Source organism: Chionomys nivalis, chromosome 4 (genome assembly GCF_950005125.1).
Source record: "Chionomys nivalis chromosome 4, mChiNiv1.1, whole genome shotgun sequence".
Classification (NCBI taxonomy): domain Eukaryota; kingdom Metazoa; phylum Chordata; class Mammalia; order Rodentia; family Cricetidae; genus Chionomys; species Chionomys nivalis.
This window is the reverse complement of record NC_080089.1, coordinates 19,348,022-19,368,051: the sequence shown is the minus strand read 5'-3', so window position 1 is coordinate 19,368,051 and position 20,030 is coordinate 19,348,022. Positions and strand designations below refer to the sequence as shown.

Sequence of the window (20,030 nt, the reverse complement as noted above, 5' to 3'; positions counted from 1 at the left end):
CTTCTATCTAGGTCCAGGAAGGTGAGCATCCAAACAGGCTAAGCTCCCACAAAGCCAGTTCATGTATTAGGATAGAAACCTAGTGCCCTTGTCCTTGGCTTCTCATCAGCCTTCATTGTCCGCCATGCTCAGAGAGTCCAGTTTCAACCCATGCTTATTCAGTCCCAGACAAGCTGGCCTTGGTGGGCTCACAATAAATCAGTTCCACTGTCACAGTGGGTGGGTGCATCCCTCATGGTCCTGATTTCCTTGCTCATGTTCTCCCTCCTTCTGCTCCTCATTTGGACCTTAAGAGCTCAGACCGTTGCTCCAAATTGAGTCTCTGTCTCTACCTCGATCCATCGCCAGATGAAGGTTCTAAGGTGATATGTAAGATATTCATCAGTATAGAACAGGGTCATTTCAGGTTCCCTCTCCTCAGTTGCCCAAGGTACCAGCTGGGGACATCTCCCTGGACACCTGTGAACCCCTCTAGAGTCAAGTCTCTTGCCAACCCTAAGATGGCTCCCTTAGTTAGGATATATACTTCGCTGCTCCCGAATCCACCCTTCCTATATCCCAACCATCCCAATCTCCCGAGCTCCTCCCATCCTCCCCTTCTCATGTTTCTCATCCCATTTCCCCTTTGCCCCATGCCACCTCACCCGCAAGTTCCCAGTTTTTGCCCTACAATCTTGTCTACTTCCCCTTTCCAGGCGGATGACTATACGATTTTCTTTGGATTCACTTTCTTATTTAGCTTCTCTAGGATCACAAATTATATGCTCAATGTCCTTTATTTATGGCTAGAAACCGATTATGAGTGAGTACATCCCATGTTCCTCTTTTTGGGTCTGGGATACCTCACTCAGGATAGTGTTTTCTATTTCCATCCATTTGCACGCAAAATTCGAGAAGTCATTGTTTTTTACCGCTGAGTAGTACTCTAATATGTATATATTCCACACTTTCTTCATCCATTCCTCCATTGAAGGGCATCTAGGTTGTTTCCAGGTTTTGGCTATTACAAACAATGCTGCTATGAACATAGTTGAACAGATACTTTTGTCATTTGATGGGGCATCTCTTGGGTATATTCCCAATAGTGGTATTTCTGGATCTTGGGGTAGGTTGATCCCAAATTTCCTGATAAATCACCACACTGATTTCCAAAGTGGTTGCACAAGTTTGAATTCCCACCAGCAATGAATGAGTGTGCCCCTTTCTCCACAACCTCTCCAGCAAAGGCTATCCTTGGTGTTTTTGATTTTAGCCATTCTGACAGGTGTAAGATGGTATCTCAAAGTTGTTTTAATTTGCATTTCCCTTATCGCTAAGGAGGTTGAGCATTACCTTAAGTGTCTTTGGCCATTTGAATTTCTTCTGTTGAGAATTCTCTGTTCAGTTCAGTGCCCCATTTTTTTATTGGGTTAGTTAGCATTTTAAAGTCTAGTTTCTTGAGTTCTTTATATATTTTGGAGATCAGACCTTTGTCTGTTGCAGGGTTGGTGAAGATCTTCTCCCAGTCAGTGGGTTGCCTTTTTGTCTTAGTGACAGTGTCCTTTGCTTTACAGAAGCTACTCAGTTTCAGGAGGTCCCATTTATTCAATGTTGTCCTTAATATATACCACTTTCAAAGTTAGATCAAGATCACATAAGGAATTTAAACAATCATATATGTCCTAATGAAATAAAAGCAGTCACCAATACATCTCCCATCATTCAAAAGGTGAAGAGACAGATGGTTTCACACAAAGCTCTTTTCAGAATTGTATCAGACTTACAAAGAAAATGTTAATGCCAATATTCTTGAAGGGACAGCACAGAATACTGCTAAGAACACGTTGCTTGCATGACAGGATCCAACACTACAGAAAAACACTGTCTCAAAAAAAAGGAACACGTTGCTTGCACAAGTCTTTTCCCTAATAATATTGATGATTGTCTTGACAGTTTTAGTGTTATTTTGTCAACCATGCATGGAGCATGGAACAGAATTTATAATTCGCAAAAACTCCATTTTTTTTCTAATATTTTCTTTTAAAATTCTTTGGTTCTCAGCTTTCTTGTCTGGGGATACCAGATGCCACTCCGGACCTCAGGAACTGTTCTGATTCAGTTTTGAGAGAATTGGAGGTAGATGGCCCCTATATCTGGAAATATGCTATGTTAAGTTGTTAATAAAATTGTTCTTCTTCAAAAGGTATGCCTACATCAATCATTTTTTAGTTTTGTAATGGTAGAATGTACCTGCCTAAATATTTGGCCAGACTAGAAAAAGGATGTGTTGTTTTTGATATAAAAGTATTTTTATTGTAGAGGTTTGGAAGAAAAATAATACATATTTGAAATATTTGTTTTTGCTGTAGGTTGACATTGGAGGATGCATAAAACTTACGTGTTAGAATGGAAAGACATGCTTTGCTTGTTTTATGTATAAATAAAGATGACTGGAACAATTAGGGGCTGTTCACTTGTGTGAAACTTATCTGGTGGTTTAACAATTCGTTTCTTCATATCAATGTCCCTTCTTTGTCTCAGGACCTGAATCTAGGCTTCTATGGGACCAATGTTGGATCAATAACATTTTGGTGTATAGTGGGTATCTTATTTTATCTTAACACCTAAGACAGGTATTATTCTAGCTTATATTAAAATTGTTTCCTCTGCTTTGAAAATACCATCATCACAGGGAATGTATAAGGCCCTTTCTACCTATGGTTCTTATATCTTGGTGATAACCTTGTTTTATGAAATAGGTTTTATTGTGTATATCATCTATGCAGTTACTAACTCTTCTTTTGAAAAATGTGCTGTTAGAAACAATGTATATCAGAAATCCTCAAATACTCAATCTAGTTTTCTACATCTTGAATAATGAGGATATAAAGAATGCTGAAGGTCTCATTACTGATATTCTTTTCCTGTAATTATAAAGTAGGTTTGAAGCCAGACTTTATAACATGATTAAAAGTTCCTATTAACAATGTCTTCTATAAGTTCTAAGTAAGACAACGTATAAGCACATTTCAATCTGGACTTCAATCTAGAATTTGTTTTGCTCAAATCCATGATATTTCCTACATAATTTCAATACTAAAACTTCTTTGTTGCTTTAGCTACATGAATCTTATCCTTTGTTGTGGATTCATATTTAGTAGTTGTTAATCTGTGTTCAAAGATAAAACACTGTAGTACATGAACAAGACAAAGGAAGGATTCAAGATTATTGTATTCACATCATAAGCTCAACTTCTGTATGGTGCCATTGTTAATACCAAGTATATTCAATTTTATTTGTAGAAACAAATGGAAAGCTATACTTGCTTTCTTTTTTTACTTTTGAGAATTTTATACAGGCATAAAAATTAAATATTGTGCCCAACCTGCAGAGAGATCTGATCTCGGCACCAGGAGAGACAGCAGTGGGGTGAGTTTGTGACCGGCGGCGGAAGCAGCCCTGGACAGGGAACTCTGAAGTTCCTCATCCCCCACCCTATACTCCCCGGGCTCCCTGCAGGGGCTCTACCCCCCATACTGCCTCTCTCTTCTTGTCCCACCCAGCTTGCATCCAGAACCCTTCTTCCTTCTGCCCCCTTTCCTCTTTGGGCACATAACACCATCCAGCCCAGTCTGTCTGGCGCTGGGGGCAAATCCTCAGGGCAAGTAGGCAGGCGAGACTTCCTTTGTTTCACTGGCCTGCCTGCACCAACCAAGGTAGGCGCTTTGTTTATGAACTACCCAACCTGCACGGAGATCTGATCTCGGCACCAGGAGAGACAGCAGTGGGGTGAGTTTGTGACCAGCGGCGGCGGAAGCAGCCCTGGACAGGGAACTCTGAAGTTCCTCATCCCCCACCCGATACTCCCTGGGCTCTCTGCAGGGGCTCTACACCCTGCATACTGCCTCTCTCTTCTTGTCCCACCCAGCTTGCATCCAGAACCCTTCTTCCTTCTGCCCCCTTTCCTCTTTGGGCACATAACACCATCCAGCTCAGTCTGTCTGGCGCTGGGGGCAAATCCTCAGGGCAAGTAGGCAGAGGAGACTTCCTTTGTTTCACTGGCCTGCCTGCAACAAGCAAGGAGAGACATCACTGGAGCACCAGGAGAGCTATCACTGCAGAGAGCCATCACTGGGAAGGTACATCAGTAGGCAAGGAGACCTGATCCGGTAAAAGAAGATCCATAGGGGAGCATTCGGAGAAAGCGCCCAACAATCTGAAAAACTATATGAAACCACCAGAACCCAGCGACCTCACAACAGGAGGACATGAACACCTTAATCATGAAGAAGTAGATAAAATTGACTTTATGAAAGTGATTGACGCCCTTAAACAGCATGTAAAAATGCCCTTATAGAAACGGATGAGAAGTATAACAGAAAGTTTGAAGAATTGAGTAAATCAGTGAATGATACCCTAGGAAACCAAGGAAAAACAATCAAACAGATAATGGAAACAGTTTAAGACTTAAAAACTGAAATGGAGGCAAAGAAGAAAACACAAACAGAAGGCCAGCTGGACAGGGAAAATCTAGGTAAACGAATAGAGACTACAGAAGCAAGCATAACCAACAGAATACAAGAGATAGAAGAAAGAATCTCAGATTCTGAAGATACCATAGAGAAAATAAACACGCTGATCAAAGAAAACAGCAAGGCCAACAAATTCTCATCACAAAACATTCAGGAAATATGGGACACAATAAAAAGACCAAACCTAAGAATAATAGGAATAGAAGAAGGAGAAGAAGCGCAGCTCAACGGTCCAGAAAATATATTTAATAAAATTATAGAAGAAAACTTTCCCAACCTAAAGAAAGATATACCTATGAAGGTTCAAGAAGCATACAGAACACCGAATAGGCTGGATCAAAAAAAAAAATCCTCTCGCCATATAATAATCAAAACACAAAGCATACAGAATAAAGAAAGAATACTAAGAGCAGCAAAGGAAAAAGGCCAAGTTACTTATAAAGGTAAACCTATCAGACTTACACCTGACTTCTCTATGGAAACCATGAAAGCCAGAAGGTCCTGGATAGATGTACTGCAGAAACTAAGAGACCATGGATGCAAGCCCAGACTACTATTCCCAGCCAAGCTTTCGTTCACTATAAATGGAGAAAACAAAGTTTTCCAGGATAAAAACAAATTTAAACAATACGTAGCCACAAATCCAGCCTTACAGAAAGTAATAGAAGGAAAATCACTAACCAAGGAGTCCAACAATGACCACAATATCTCAGACAACTAGAGACCCTTCACCAGCGCAACACAAAGAAGGGGAACACACAAAATTTACAACTTAAAAAATGACCGGAGTTAACAACCACTGGTCATTAATATCACTTCATTTCAATGGACTCAACTCTCCTATAAAAAGGCACAGACTAAGAGATTGGATACGAAAACAGGATCCAACATTCTGCTGTTTACAAGAAACACACCTCAACCACAAAGACAGGCACCTACTCAGAGTAAAGGGTTGGGATAAGGCTTATCAAGTAAATGGTCCTAAGAAACAAGCAGGGGTGGCCATACTAATTTCTAACAAAGTTGACTTCAAACTTAAATCAATCAGGAGAGATGGAAAGGGACATTTTCTACACATAACAGGAACAATTCATCAGGATGAAGTCTCAATCTTGAATATCTATGCCCCTAATATAAAAGCACCCACGTACGTAAAAGAAACATTGTTAAAACTCAAGGCAGCCATCAAACCGCACACATTAATAGTAGGAGACTTTAATACTCCTCTCTCACCAATGGACAGGTCAATTAGACAGAAACCTAACAGAGAAATAAGAGAATTAATGGAGGTAATGAATCAAATGGACTTAACAGACATCTATAGAATATTCCACCCAAATAGGAAAGAATATACCTTCTTCTCTGCAGCTCATGGAACCTTCTCAAAAATCGACCACATACTCGGTAACAAAGCAAACATCCACAGTTACAAAAAAATATTAATAACCACCTGTATCTTATCAGATCACCATGGATTAAAGCTAGAATTCAGCAACAATGCTACCCCCAGAAAGCCTACAAACTCATGGAAACTGAATAGTCAACTACTGAACCGTATCTGGATTAAGGAAGAAATAAAGAAAGAAATTAAACTCTTCCTTGAAGACAATGAAAATAAAGAAACAACATACTCAAACCTATGGGACACTATGAAAGCAGTCCTGAGAGGAAAGTTCATAGCACTAACTGCCCACTTAAAGAAAACAGAGAAAGCACACATTGGAGACTTAACAGCCCACCTGAAAGCTCTAGAAAAAAAAGAAGCAGACTCACCTAGAAGGGGTAGAAGACTGGAAATAATCAAACTGAGGGCTGAAATCAACAAAATAGAGACACAGAAAACAATTGAAAGAATCAATGAATCAAAAAGCTGGTTCCTGGAGAAAATCAATAAGATTGATAAACCCCTATCCAAACTAATCAAACGGCAGAGAGAGAATTTGCAAATTAATAAGATCAGAAATGAAAAGGGGGACATAACCACAGACACAGAGGAAATTCAGAGAATCATTAGATCTTACTACAAAAGCCTGTATGCCACAAAACTGGAAAATGTAAAAGAAATGGACGCGTTTTTAGATAAATACCATATACCAAAGTTAAACCAGGACCAGGTGAACAACCTAAATAGATCTGTTAGTCGTGAAGAATTAGAAGCTGTTATCAAAAACCTCCCTTCCAAAAAAAGTCCAGGACCAGATGGTTTCAATGCGGAATTCTACCAGAACTTCCAAGAAGACCTAATACCTATTCTCCTTAATGTATTTCACAATATAGAAACAGAAGAGTTATTGCCAAATTCCTTTTATGAAGCTACAGTAACTCTGATACCAAAACCACACAAAGACCCAACCAAGAAAGAGAATTACAGGCCAATCTCACTCATGAACATCGACGCAAAAATCCTCAACAAAATTCTGGCAAACCGAATCCAAGAACACATTAGAAAAATTATCCATTATGATCAAGTAGGCTTCATACCAGAGATGCAGGGCTGGTTTAACATATGCAAATCTATCAATGTAATCCATCATATAAATAAACTGAAAGAAAAAAATCATATGATCGTTTCATTAGATGCTGAAAAAGCATTTGACAAAATTCAACATCCCTTTATGATAAAAGTCTTGGAGAGATTAGGGATACAAGGGTCATACCTAAATATAATTAAAGCTATATACAGCAAGCCGACAGCTAATATCAAATTAAATGGAGAGAAACTTAAAGCCATCCCACTAAAATCAGGAACATGACAAGGCTGTGCACTTTCTCCATACCTCTTCAATATAGTTCTCGAAGTTTTAGCAATAGCAATAAGACAACATAAGGTGATAAAGGGGATTCAAATTGGAAAGGAACAAGTTAAACTTGCATTATTTGCAGATGATATGATAGTGTACATGAGCGACCCCAAAAACTCCTCCAAAGAACTCGTACAGCTGATAAACGCCTTTAGTAATGTGGCAGGATACAAGATCAACTCCAAAAAATCAGTCGCCCTCTTATACACAAAGTATATGGAAGCAGAGAGGGAAATAAGAGAATCATCACCTTTCACGATAGCCACAAACAGCATAAAATATCTTGGGGTAACTCTAACCAAGGAAGTGAAAGATCTATTTGACAAAAACTTTAAGGCATTGAAGAAAGAAATTGAAGAGGATACCAGAAAATGGAAGGATCTCCCTTGCTCTTGGATTGGGAGAATCAACATAGTAAAAATGGCAATTCTACCAAGGGCAATTTATAGATTCAATGCAATCCCCATTAAAATCCCATCAAAATTCTTCACAGATCTTGAAAGGACAATAATCAACTTTATATGGAGAAACAAAAAACCCAGGATAGCCAAAACAATCTTATACAATAAAGGAACTTCTGGAGGCATTACCATCCCTGACTTCAAACTCTATTACAGAGCTACAGTAATGAAAACAGCATGGTACTGGCATAAAAACAGAGAAGTCGACCAATGGAATCGTATAGAAGACCCGGATTTTAACCCAAAAACCTATGAACAACTGATTTTCTATAAAGGAGCTAAAAGTATACAATGGAAGAAAGAAAGCATCTTCAACAAATGGTGCTGGCACAATTGGATGTCAACCTGTAGAAGAATGAAAATAGACCCATATCTATCACTATGCACAAAACTCAAGTCCAAATGGATCAAAGACCTCAATATCAATCGGAACACACTGAACCTGATAGAAGAAAAAATGGGAAGTACCCTACAACATATGGGCACAGGAGATCGCTTCCTATGTATAACCCCAGCAGCACAGACATTAAGGGCAACATTGAATAAATGGGACCTCCTGAAACTGAGTAGCTTCTGTAAAGCAAAGGACACTGTCATTAAGACAAAAAGGCAGCCTACTGACTGGGAGAAGATCTTCACCAACCCCGCAACAGACAAAGGTCTGATCTCCAAAATATATAAAGAACTCAAGAAACTAGACTTTAAAAGGATAATTAACCCAATTAAAAAATGGGGCACTGAACTGAACAGAGAATTCTCAACAGAAGAAGTTCAAATGGCCAAAAGATACTTAAGGTCATGCTCAACCTCCTTAGCAATCAGAGAAATGCAAATCAAAACAACTTTGAGATATCATCTTACACCTGTCAGAATGGCTAAAATCAAAAACACCAAGGATAGCCTTTGCTGGAGAGGTTGTGGAGAAAGGGGTACCCTCATCCATTGCTGGTGGGATTGCAAACTTGTGCAACCACTTTGGAAGTCAGTGTGGTGGTTTCTCAGAAAAATTGGGATCAACCTACCCCTGGACCCAGCAATACCACTCTTGGGAATATACCCAAGAGATGCCCTATCATATGACAAAAGCATTTGTCCAACTATGTGCATAGCAGCATTATTTGTAATAGCCAGAACCTGGAAGCAACCTAGATGCCCTTCAATGGAAGAATGGATGAAGAAAGTGTGGAATATATACACATTAGAGTACTACTCTGCGTTAAATAACAATGACTTCTCGAATTTTGCATTCAAATGGATGGAAATAGAAAATACGATCCTGAGTGAGGTAACCCAGACCCAAAAAGAAGAACATGGGATGTACTCACTCATAATTGGTTTCTAGCCATGGATAGGGGCCACTGAGTCTATAATTTGTGATCCTAAAGAAGCTAAACAAGAGGGTAAACCCAAGGAAAAACATATAGATATCCTCCCAGCTATGAGAAATAGACATGATTGATGGGCAAAAAATTGGAATCTTGGGGGTGGGGAGGGATGGGGATGAGGGGTGATGGGGAGAGAAAAGTCTGAAGGAGAAGATGAGGGGAACTGGGGGAATCGGGAAGATTGGGGATAAAGGAAGGTTGGATAGGGGAGCAGGGAAACTCATACCTTAGGTAAGGGAGCCACCTAAGGGTTGGCAAGAGACTTGAACTTGGAATGGCTACCAGATGCCCAGGGCAATGTCCCCAGTTAGTTCATTGGGGCACCTGAGGATAGGGAACCTGAAATGAACCTATCCTATAATCATACTGATGAATATCTTGCATATCGCCATAGAACCTTCATCTAGCGATGGATGGAGATAGAGCCAGGGACCCACACTGGAGCACCGGACTGAGCTCCCAAGGTTATAATGAGGAGCAGAAGGAGAGAGAACATGAACAAGGAAGTCAGGACCTTGAGGGGTGCACCCAACCACTGAGACAGTGGGGCCGATCTATTGGGAGCTCACCAAGGCCAGCTGGACTGCTACTGAAAAAACATGGGATAAAACCGGACTCTCTGAATGTGGCGGACAATGAGAGCTGACGAGAGGCCAAGGAGAATGGCACAGGAACTTTCATCTGGCGATAGATCGAGAGAGAGACAGAGACCCAATTTGGAGCAACAGTCTGAGCTCTTAAGGTCCAAATGAGGAGCAGAAGGAGGGAGAACATGAGCAAGGAAATCTGGACCACGAGGCGTGCACCCACCCACTGTGACATTGGAACTGATCTATTGGGCGCTCTCCAAGGCCAGCTGGACTGGGACTGAATAAGCACGGGTTGAAACTGGACTCTCTGAACATGGCGGACAATGAAGGCTGATGAGAAGCCAAGGACAATGGCACTAGGTTTCGATCCTAATACATGAACTGGCTTTGTGGGAGCTTAGCCTGTTTGGATGCTCACCTTCCTGGGCCTGGATGGAAGTGGGAGGACCTTGGTCTTCCTGTAGGGCAGGGAATCTGGACTGCTCTTCAGTATCGAGAGGGAGGGGGAATGGACTGGGGGGAGGAGAAGAGGAGTGGGGATGGGGGAGGGGAGTGGGGGGAGGGGGCAATATGTGGGAGGAGGGGGAGGGAAATGGGGAACGGGGAGCAGTTGGAAATTTTAATTAAAAAAGAATAATAATAAAAAAAGAAAAAAAATTAAATATTGTATGGGAAGTCTCTCCAACATCTACAGCCAGTAGAGTGATTATCCCAGGTTGCAAGTAGGCATCTAAGTTCAATACAATTCAGTAGTCAGTCTTGGTTCAAAGATTTGTTAAAATAAAACAAACTATTTTATTTTAGGCATATTTTAACACAGCACAGTTTGGTAAAAACTTTCCTATTGGTAAGTAACTCAATATCAGGTGTACAGTAAAGCATACATAATTTTTCTAGAAAAAAAGTAAACTAAATAAGGATCTGAAGTGAAACATTGAAATCTTTGTAAATTACACATGACTCCTCCATAAAGTTCTATAGATTAAATGAGATAAACAAGGTTACAATACAGATTTTGAGAAGGGTTCAGTGTGCTGGGGTAAACAGTTACTGCAAAGATTGCCAGGCTATTAAACACATCTGCCCCTTGCCTTCTGCATTATATCAGGTCATGCTTTTCTTCTCTTGAAGGAAGAACCATGTGTGTTTAGTGTTCTAAGTTCCCTTAATCAATGAGTACTCATACCTCCCCACCTCTTACAAAATATGATCATATTCATGCCTACTTCCTACTTCCTCTCTCTGCCCAAAAGTTCTAATTATACCTCCTGCATAACTATTGCCTTTCAGCTTTTTATTACATAGTCACAACAATACAGCTTCATACAATGTACAAATATCTCATGACATCCATGTATGTGTGTTGTAAGAAGGCTGCTTGTTCGTTTCCCAGCTGCCCAGACTCCCAAAATAATCTCACAGAACTGTATTAATGAAATCATTATTTGGGCAATTACTTAAACATTTCGCTAACTAGCTCTTACATCTAGAATTAACCCATCTCAATTATTTTATACTTTACCACGATGCTTATGGCTTACCAGTAAGGTTTTAGCATGTCTATCTCTGGCGGTGGCTCCATGATTTCTCCTTGATTCTCCCTCCTTTCTCCCAGCATTCAGTTTAGTTTTCCCCACCTATCTCTCTACTCTACCCTATCACAGGCCTAGTTTCTTTATTAATCAATGGTATTCATACCATACAGAGTGGAATCACATATCACCTCCCCTTTTCTCTTTAAATATAAAGGAAGGTTTTAACATTAATACAGAAAAATTACATACAACAAAACAGACATCAAGAAAGAATTACAGCTACAATATTTATATCTACTTTATATTATATCATAAGTAAGGAAAACTATATGTCAGGAGCCATTTCAGGCTTCTCCATTCTCACATCTCACAGGGCCTTGAAGGAAAAATCTTGAGACAAGAAAACTTAAAGTTAGCCAAAACATTACGTGCTGACCATGGAGACTCAAGCTCTGGAAAGCACCACAGAGTGTCTTTATGGCTTCCTGCTTATCACTAACAGCAAGTGCTCTAGCCACTGACCTTGCAACTGTCCTGCTTAGCTGCCTAGCTACCGAGCCCCTCCTTTCCTTCCCCTCTTCCCCCTTCCTCAGTTCCCTCCTGCCCTGCCGAGCTCCTCACTGAGGAGTATATAAGACATCAAACTTGCTTCAATAAACGGGATGCCTTGACAAGGAATACTGCTTGGTGTCCATTTCTCTCCCCGCCCATGTCTTTCAGATAGTGCCTCTTTAAGACCCTGGAGTAACATAGGACCTGCTGGGCGGGTCAACTATACCTATATATTCTTCAACTCCATCAAATAATCCAGAAGGATATAGTATTACCTAAGTAAATAGGAAGTGCATTGTAAGCAACTTCCAAATCTCTAGAATTGTCAGAGACATCTCACTGTCTGTACTGTTGCCCAAAGTTTTTCTGTAGCATTGGAGCATCCATCATCAGCCTACAGGCCTATAGTATCTAGTAGACTTTTATGAAGCAAGAAAATTTCAAAGACAGTTCTGCCTATATTAGCAGTTTTTCAGTTAATTTCTTCAGTGTACTGCAGAATGCCTAGCAGACTCTTTCATGAAACAGGAACCCTGATGAACTATCTCACCTTTAGGCAAGTTTAGCATTCATTTTTCTCTGGGTCCTGCATGTCCTGTTCACATAGCATACCATCAAGCAGTCTAAACAAGAGTACTTCTTGACCAAATGACTAGTAAAATCCATAAGGTACCTCTTCAATGCCCAGTTTCCTCTTGAAGTAGACTGGTGCTGCCAGAAGGAGATGTTTCTCATTATCATGAAAAAGTCCTAAGTCATTAAACATTATAAATGTCATATTCTGAAGCTCTCTGAAATATTTGAAGAATACATATCTAACTAAAATATATCTCTATATATCTAGAAAAACTAGCATGACTGCAAGCTTGGCTGTTACAGATGACATCTATTAACCTATATTTCTTAATTCTACATATTTTTTAAATGAGCTGTACACAGTTCCTTAATTGAGAGCAGAAATACACATATAACAAAATGACTTTAAATTTGTATCAATAAATCAAGACCCATACCAATGCAAATCTCTATAGCATATCCCCCTTTAAATGTAAATGTATAGCATATCCCCCTTTATAAACAATATTTGGAAATTTGGGTGTTGTTCTCTCCAAACTACTTCCTGCCATTTATTGGGTAAAATCTATTTTGGCACGTTCACAATGACTTTTCAGGGGATCTTGGTCCATCGAATCATATTAACCTGGAATGAATCTACAGGCACTCATTCTCTGTGTCTTTATGTATTATGGAATGAGACATTAACTACCAAGGGCACAATAAAACCTGCTCAATGATCCATCTATGGCACCAAGTTCCATTGTGGCTCTTTTTACTACAATTACTTAATGGTCTGGAAAATAGCTAATTGTTGAATTGAATTGAGTGTATTCAATAAAGGATTAAATAAAACTCACTGATTTCTTCAAAATAATCCTTTCCTTGATGTAAAATAGAAGGTAACTTTCCTATTTGCTTTATTTTATTAATTTGAGATTTATTATTTTTACAAATTAAAGCATTTTCAGGGCACAAATTAATGTGCCTCAAAAGTGTATTGAGCCTTTTCATGCTAATTAGCATAATCTTAGCATTAACCAATCCCAATATAACATATATGGTTGCTTCAGAACAAAAAATGTTACTTATTTTTCTACCCAATGAGAGGGAAGTAATTCTTACTGAAAACCTAGCCTACTACCCAAAGCTACTGAGGTCAGGACCTTAAAGGATAGCCTAAACCTACCACTTTACTTAAGAAAAATGTTTACTGAGTCATAAATATTTATCCTTATATTCACATAATAGTTTAAATAACCCTCAGCCCTTCTTCATAGAAACTGCTTTTGCAACCAGTATAGGCATAAAAAAAGCAAAATTCATCAAAATGCAAAGAATGTCAACCCCCACTTCATATATTTACAGATTAAATCCTACCCCTAAGGCTAGGGAATCATTGTGGAAGAGATGACACAAAAATTCTTAGAAACAGTGGAACACAGAAATTGCTATGAATTGTATGCCCTAGAAATATGAGAAATATGATGATAAACAGGATGACTTGTTTAAACATGACATTAAGATTGCTTGCTTAATAATGACCCAAAGAAGGATGATATCAACAGACATGCTAACATGGAATTGGTAAAATCTCAGAGCTTCTCAACCATAGAAAAATGATTAGAGGCAGCTTAAGTATACGGAGGGGAAGAGAAATCATTTTTTTTCCCAAAGAAGAGACCACTCCATTCATTTTCCAATGCCTTGGATTCAGTCACGAAATTATGTAATACAAGGACTATTACAGAGACTGAACAGGTTATCTATATATCTATCTATTTATTAATCATCTATCTACTGATCTACTCATATATAAATGCATATAAACTAATTTAATAATATTTTAATTTTAAAAATTAATAAAAATTATTTTAAAATTAACAGCTTTGCTTCTTGATGCATGAAAATTCAATTCTTTTGATGCTATATAGATAAATCCATAGTTCACTACATAAGGATTTAACTTAAATCAGATGAAATCATTCTCAAATGTTACTAAAATTTTGATGGAAGATAATGTCTATCCTATATCTACTTCTAAGGCATTGCACAAAATGGCTTTGATAAAATTAAAACAACAGTGTAAACGTATCATTTTTATTGATTTTTATTGAGTTCTACATTTTTCTCTGCTCCCCTCCCTGCCTCTCCCGTCCCTTCCAACCCTCCCCCAAGGTTCCCATACTCCCAATTTACTCAGGAGATTTTGTCTTTTTCTTATTCCCATGTAGATTATATCTATGCATGTCTCTCTTAGTGTACTCATTGTTGTCTAAGTTCTCTGGGATTATGATTTGTGGGCTGGTTTTCTTTGTTTTATGTTTAAAAACCACTTATGAGTGAGTACATTAAGATCTCAAGAGATACATTTTCTTTAGAAAAGCATATATTAAATCACTGAGTAGACATATAGGGATGCCTGGTTTCAAAGTAAGGTAAAATGTACATTATTATTATGTGTGACATTTGTTATATAACTTTTATATGATAGATATCAAGCATCTTGATGTAGAGTGTTTGGTAAGTTTTTTCTTACTCTAAAATATTTGATATAATGATGACATATTATAAAAGAGATGTTATCCTACTAATTACTTTCCTGAAGGCTTTTTTCATGTCTTTGTTCCTCAAGCTATAGATAAAGGGATTTAGCATCTGAGTGACCACAGTGTACATAACTGAAGCCACCACAGTCTTCCTTGGAGAGTCAGTAAATGCAGAGCTAATGTGTACTCCAAAGCCTGTGCCATAGAACAAGGACACAACTGACAAATGAGATCCACATGTTGAAAAGGCTTTATACTTTCCTCCCAAGGACGACATTTTTAAAACAGAGGATACAATGTGAATATAAGACAAAAGGATCCCCAAAACAGGAATACCAAAAAACACAACAGACACCGTGTATACAAGCAGATAATTGATGAAATTATCAGAACAGGCAAGTTTGATGATCTGAGCCAGCTCACAGAAGAAATGGGGAATTTCTGTTTCTGTGCAGAAAGACAACATCAACATCATCAGAGTGTGGAATAAAGCATGTGTAACACTAAAGAACAGAGAACAGAGAAGCGACATCACACAGAAATGTGAATTCATGATAACTGTGTACTTCAGAGGGTGACAGATAGCAACATAGCGGTCATAGGCCATCACTGCAAGAAGACAGTTTTCTATGCCAGCAAAATTCAAGATGAGACAGACCTGAGAGAGGCATCCTGTGTATGTGATGGTCTTATCCTGAGATTGGATATTGACCAACATATTTGGGATTGTGGTTGTGATTAAACAGATGTCATTAAAAGACAAGTTGGAAAGAAAGAAATACATGGGAGTATGTAGTTGAGAGTCAGATTTAACAGCCAGGATGATGAGCAGATTTCCTAAGGTGGTAATTAGATATATGAACAGGAAGAGGCTGAAGATGAAAGGCTGCAGAGCTGGGTCGTCACTAAGTCCCAGAAGAATGAATTCTGAGATAGCTGTTTGGTTGACAGATCCCATGTTTTTGAGTAATCTAGAAGAAAAGGAAGTTGTAAAGGTACCATCAACTTCATAAGCTTGTTCTTTGAATTCTAGACTGCAAATCTGTTAATAATTAAATTTCTTCCATTAATCCATGTATTCTCTGATACTTGCTTACAAAATCCCTAGCAACTAATCCTTGAATGAAATCCTCCCTCACTGTAGGAACAATAATTAAAACAAAATTTGCAATATTAAGTAGCAAACATCATGTTTGCTAATAGAAACATGGGCTTGTTAAACAGGAAATTGGTGCTGCTTTTGTATAGAACTTGAGACTACTAGAATAGGGGCTGATTTGCATTGGTGGATATGTGAATAAGCATGTGTCATGTGGATAACAGATATTGCTAAGAAATTTTACTATAGTCTTTCCACATGAAAAAATTCAGCTAACATCCCATACATACTCAAACAGATTTCAGTTGTCTCATTAGATTAAAGAAGAAACATATAAACATCTCACCTGAATGTTGATTATAGATGTGCACTTGTGAAGGTCATAAAAAATCATAGGGTCAACTGATTCTTCATTTAAATGGATGACTTTTAGGAAACAGCTTAGGTATTCATTCATGACTGGTATAATAAACTTAAAGAAATCACAGACATACATCTACAGTCTTTGTGTCCCTGTGGCAAACAGTCAAGGCTTTTTAATAGTACTCATTATGGAAATGCCACTGTAATCCCAGGTGTTCAAATCCTTAATGCCTGTAAATGCTGAAGGGAAGAATTCAGCTTTCTCAGTTTCTTAAACAATTCCCAAGGCAGTGTTTTCATTCTGTTCTTACCATTTCTTCTGATTATACAAATTACTGACTTTGCATTCAAAATTATGAATAATATTTCTGTAATGAATCTTACTGCTCTTACTGGAGTACCATTAAAGAGAGGGAGGAGTGATAATATTAGCAAAAGGGTCAAGACCATGATGGGGAAACCCACAGAAACAAGTTACTCAAGCTAGTGGCAGCTCACTGACTCCAGACTGACAGCTGTGCAAACTGCATAGGACTGAACTAGAATCCCTGAATGCGGTGACAGTGGATGGATTAGGTAGTTTATCAGGACACTGGAAGTTGGCACAGAATCTATACTTAATACTTAAAAGAACTGGCTTTTTGGAGCCCATTTCCTATAGAGTGATAACTAAACACAACAGGGGAAGGACTTGGTCAGGCCTCAATGCAGTGATGAAAGAGAGTTTGTTGACTCCACATGGAGGATTAGATGGGGTAGTGGTTTGATAGGAAGTTAGGGGTAGTGAAATAAGGAGAGGGGAAGATAAGTGAGATTGATTTGTAAAATTAATAAACAAAAATAAAGTATAAATATTCAAAACTCAAAAAAATTGGATTTGGAGGAATATATGCACAAATATACACACACACTATATATATATGTATATATATACATATACATACACACGTGTGTGTGTGTGTGTACATTTTTTTTTAAGACAGCGTTCCTCTGTAGCTTTGGAGCCTGTCCTGGAACTAGCTCCTGTAGACCAGCTGGCTTCAAACTCACAGAGATCTGCCTGCCTTTGCCTCCCTAGTTCTGGGATTAAAGGCATACACCACCACCACCAGACTGATTTCTATTTTTAATGTGCATATTTTTATTTATTTTATTTATTCTTTTCTTCTACAATACATCCTATCTACAACTTTCCCTCCATTTCTCCTAGTTTCCTTCGCCTCATGTTTCTCTAAGCTCCACTCCTCAATTTACCTTCAGAAAAGAGCAAGTTACCAAGGAATATCAATGGAACACAGCTTAACATGACACAATAAGACTAGGCATAGTCTTCATAACAGGATCGAGAGAGGCAACATAATAGGAAGAAAAGATTGGCAACAGAAGGCAAAAGAGTCAAAGATATACCCATACCCATACCCACCTATGGAGTCCCACAAAATCACCAAGTTAACAAACCATAACATATATGCAGAGGACCTAGTATAGATCCATGTAGCCTCCTTGATTGCCACTTCAGTCTCCTTTGTGAGCTCTTATATGACCTGCTTACTTGATTCTGTAGCCTGTGTTCTTCTGTTGTCTTCAACCCTTCTGTCTCCTACCCTTCTTCCACAGAGTTTATTGAGCTTCCAGGGAAAGGATGCAGTGAACATATTTCCAATTTGGGCTCTATTATTTTCTACTTTTTGTCTATGAGTTTCTACATCTGCTCCTATCAGCTACCAGATGAAGCTTCTCTGAAGATGATTGAACCAGGTACAGAAAAGACTCCTATTTTAGGTATATGTATATACTTTAAATGGAGGGGCATGCACTGTTTCTATGAAGTGGAGATAAATTAGCATCAGTTGGAAAAACTGAGACTCAATCAAAAATTTTCTCAATGATTGACTGTGGGCATGTCTGTGAATATTTTCTTGATTAATGATTGATGTGGGATGGTTAAAGGTTATGCCATCTCTTGAAAAGTTGCCCTGGATTTTAGAAGAGATCATTGGGATTGACTCTAACATTAAACCGTGAAGAAGTCAACCTATACAGACCCTCCAAACAAGTGAAGACATATAAAATAGAAATAAAAGTCATCCAACAATAAAGAAGTCAAGGTCAGATAGATTAACAGCAGAATTATACTAGATCATCAAATATCTACAGACAATACTTTTTAACATATGAAATAAAATAGAAATAGAAAAAGCAATCATAAATTCCATCTACTAACAAGGTATCCATTTAGTAGCAATATCAGGAAAAGACACACAAATAAAGAAAACTACAGGTCAATATCCATGGTGAACATACTCAGAAATTTAGTAAAATGCTTGCAAATAGAATACAGACATCATTCATAAGATTTATCCACTGTCATGGTTCAAAAGAAAATGCCCCCCCCCAAAGTAGTGACACTATTAGGAGTTGGGACCTTTTTGGAGAAAGTGGGTCTCTTTGGGGACAGGCTTTGGGATCTCTTTTGCTCAAGCTTCCCTCACTGAGTTGGTCCAATTCCTGTTTCCTACTATAGTAAGAAAGAATGGTGGGGGCTGCTTTCCCACCAGGATCTCTGCTAGCTTACCCCGAAATAATTACACAGAAACTGTATTTATTTAAACACTACCTGGTCCATTATATCTAGCCTCTTCTTGGCTAACTCTCACATCTTAATTAACCTATTTTTTAATAAATCTGTGTATCACCATGTGACTGTGGCTTATAGGGATAAGTGTAACCTACATCCATCTCAGAGAGGAGAGCCATGGCATCTGCCTGACTCTGCTTTATTTCTCCCAAGATTCTGTTCAGTCTACTCCACCTATCTAAATTCTGCTCTATCAAAAAACCAAAACAGTTTCTTTATTAACCATTAATGGTAACACAAAAACAGATGATCCTCCTACACCACCCTATAAGCTATATACTCCTGGATATTCTTGATCACAGCCTCTGCCAGTATGCCACCAAGCATCTTACCATGATGATAATGAATTGAACTTCTGAAACTATAAGTGAATCCTCTCAAATATTTTCCATATAAGAGTTCGCATGGTCACAGTGTCTTGGTGTCTTCACACCAATAAAACCTTTAACTAAAACAGAAGTTACTACCAGGGACTGAGGTATTGCTGTGATAGGTCTGTGGTTTTTGGAGGAATTTGGATCTCAGTACTTTGGTTTATGAAGGGAGTGGAATGTTTTAATCATTGGTTATTTTGGCCATAGTAGTAGGAACATGAAAGACTGAAGTGCTAACAATCCTTTGAACTGTCAGTGGCTCAGTGCAAAGCTTTTAGAAGAGAAGAATTTTAGTATGTTGTCAGATCATTCTTGTGATATTTTTTTTTTACTTATTTATTTATTTTTATTCTTTTTTAATTAAAATTTCCACCTGCTCCCCATTTCCCATTTCCCTCCCCTCCTCCCAAATATTGCCCTCCCCCCACTTCCCTCCCCCTATCCCCACTCCTCTTCTCCTCCCCCCACTCCCTTCCCCCTCCCTCTCGATACTGAAGAGCAGTCCAAATTCCCTGCCCTGCGGGAAGACCAAGGTCCTTCTATCTACGTCCAGAAAGGTGAGCGTCCAAACAGGCTAAGCTCCCACAAAGCCAGTTCATGTATTAGGATCGAAACC

General features: G+C 38.7%; 1 protein-coding gene across 1 annotated transcript; it reads right to left on the bottom strand.

Moving 5' to 3' along the window:
- Positions 1-14,959: 14,959 nt before the first annotated feature.
- Positions 14,960-15,898, bottom strand: LOC130872873 (putative gustatory receptor clone PTE38). The gene has a single exon (XM_057767216.1). It carries the CDS (start codon positions 15,896-15,898, stop codon positions 14,960-14,962), a length of 939 nt encoding a protein of 312 aa, XP_057623199.1.
- Between the last annotated feature and the right edge of the window lie 4,132 nt (positions 15,899-20,030).

Bases quoted from the DNA above. Each gene is read 5' to 3' on its own strand.
- LOC130872873 (XM_057767216.1), bottom strand. From the start codon at position 15,898: ATGGGATCTGTCAACCAAACAGCTATCTCAGAATTCATTCTTCTGGGA.